At 41.8% G+C, this 2,500-nt stretch overlaps 1 protein-coding gene across 1 annotated transcript in view; it reads left to right on the forward strand.

Annotated features, from left to right (window-relative positions):
• Positions 1-2,422: 2,422 nt before the first annotated feature.
• Positions 2,423-2,500, forward strand: part of slc18a1 (solute carrier family 18 member A1) — a gene marked incomplete at its 5' end in the record, with an annotated part of 21,620 nt that continues 21,542 nt past the window's right edge. Inside the window, one exon of the mRNA XM_084055600.1 lies at positions 2,423-2,500. This exon is cut by the window's right edge and continues 19 nt beyond it. Coding sequence (XP_083911726.1) covers positions 2,423-2,500 — 78 coding nt within the window.

Genomic DNA, 2,500 nt, shown 5'->3' on the forward strand with positions numbered 1-2,500 from the left:
GAAACACATTAAACGCCGGGAACAATAGGAAGAGAGGATAGAAGAAGGTAGAGAGGAGAGGACAGAAAAATAGAGGAAGCAACAGGTGCAAAGTGTGGAGTGAACGAGAGAGAGAGAAAGAGAGAGAGAGAGAGAGGAGAGAGGGGGGATGACGGAAATGAGAAAGGAGAGACAGATAGACAGACAGACGAGCAGAGCAGCGTGTGTGTCAGTGATGTACAGTCGATTTTGTGGAGATAAACCTGTTAGGAGAGCAGCTAAAACAATCAACCAGCACAATGGATTCACTAATAAGAACAGGAGCTCTGCTTTTAACCCGATCGCTCCGGAAACGCATAGCTGTGTCATTTTAGATTTTTAAGCAATAGCCATGATTTTATATTTTTGTCTATTCAAAAAATAGCAGATATACAAGCTCAATCTTTTTTTTTTTTATCGTGAAACTTTGTGCAAATCTTTGAATATATATATATATATATATATATATACTCACCTGTTTCAAGAATAAAACAAACTCAAGCTGACACAGTTCCTCTGGGCATTGTTTGATTATGCTGGACAATTTTAATTAATAATTTAATTAAATGATTTGGCACAATAATATGTACACATGCCCTGGGTGTTTATCTATGAAAACACATGCTGCACACACGCACAAAAACAATTTGAGTCTTTAAAATGTTTTATTTATTCAGTCAGTCAGTCAGTCAAATGAGCAGTTTAATTAAACTATGGTTCAATTAACTTTAACCATTTGAACCCCAGCATCCATATTCTGTGGGGAACATTGGCCCAAAATAGCTGGGTGGGCTTGTAAAAATCGGCTATTTTTGGTGACGAGATTTGGTCAGGTGTAGCCCGAAAAGAGCGCAGAGCAAGTACAGAGCCAACTCAAAGTGAAGTAGATCTGCTATTTTCACATAATTTATCTGTGGAACCGAGTCAAACAAAATGTAATTCTTCAACTCCTACAATTCAAGTGCTTATCAGAATGGGTGGTCCCTGGCCTGGTAAACCACCCCGGTCTCGGAATTCACATTTCAATTGATGTGAATTCCGCGACCAGGGTGGTTTACCTTACCAGGCTAGGTGGTCCCCAGTTCAAATATGATTATTTTTGTGGAGCGTTGTGGCCTGAAATGATTGAGAACCACTGTTGTAGTAATAGAGTAGCTCAGCTCTTGAAGCTAGATGCCATGGCTAGGTGAGAATTCCCTTTGGATGAGTGGTAGATGTTTAGTAGATGTTTGGTTTCTCATGCGGAAGAGCCTGGGTTTGAATCCAGGAGGTGACACACATGCTAGTGGACAACCGTCGACACGCGCTGACATTCCCATGTAGCCTACAACACGCTAACTTTAGTTTTTCTGTGTTTTTCTGGCACCTTAAAGGAATAGTTCACCCAAAAAATTACTTATTTTCTATAAATGACACACCCCATGAAGCATTGAATTCATGGAGATTTGTTTGTTTTTGACACAGTCCTGAGCCAGTAATTTGATGACCGGGTGTATTTCCTCTAAGAGACTCAAAGAGTCTACTGTGAGTATCCTACCGGAGACATTAGCATCTTTCCACAGGTCATCAAATTATTGTCTTAGGAATGTGACAAAACCTAAAAAATCTCCATGAATTCAAGGCTTCTATGGAAATAACAAAAACGATAGAACTCTTACAAAAACTAATTTCACCCTGCACTTTTTTACTTCTGTAAACCTGTGAGGTGACAATAAAGCTGATTCTGATTTTGACTGTTCACAAAGTGACCATTAAAAATCCACCCAATTTAAAACAATCTATACAAAGTTCAAGTTGTGGCGGGCGGTGGTGTCTGTGGCAGGCACGCAGATAGGCCCATGGACTGACTGGACATTTTCCAACCTCGGCACAAATCTGCTGCCTAACAACAGCAACTTACGCTGACGTTAACCGGTGTTACCTATAACAACGCCGGTTAACGTCAGCGTAAATTGCCGTTGTTAGGCAGCGGTTTTGTTGTGTCGTGTGACGTCAGAAAGAGAAGCTTCAGCGCAATAACCCATGAAGCAATGCCGGGCAACCTGATATCACTGTTTCTGCTTGTATTAATATATTGGAGAGATAACGATCTGCTTTTTTTCCAGACACGGAACACAACTCAACGTCTTTTAGCACCATGACCTTATCTGTGTGTGTGTGTGTGTGTGTGTGTGTGTGTGTGTGTGTGTGTGTGTGTGTGTGTGTGTGCGTGCGTGCGTGCGTGCGTGCGTGCGTGCGTGCGTGCGTGCGTGCGTGCGTGCGTGCGTGCGTGTCAGTAGTGTAAAGTAACTAAGTACATGTACTCAAGTTCTGAAGTACATGTATTAAAGTGCTGTACTTTCTTCAGTATTTTTACTTTCTTCAGTATTTACAAGTTTCACTACTTTTACTTCTACTGTACAGAATGGCATGGTGGACAGAGTCTCGGGGTTCTCCCAGACTGGTGCTGGTGGTCGTGTGTGTCGCTCTGCTGCTGGACAAC

Source organism: Gymnoscopelus microlampas (genome assembly GCF_963454915.1).
Source record: "Gymnoscopelus microlampas genome assembly, chromosome: 4".
Taxonomy (NCBI): Eukaryota; Metazoa; Chordata; class Actinopteri; order Myctophiformes; family Myctophidae; genus Gymnoscopelus; species Gymnoscopelus microlampas.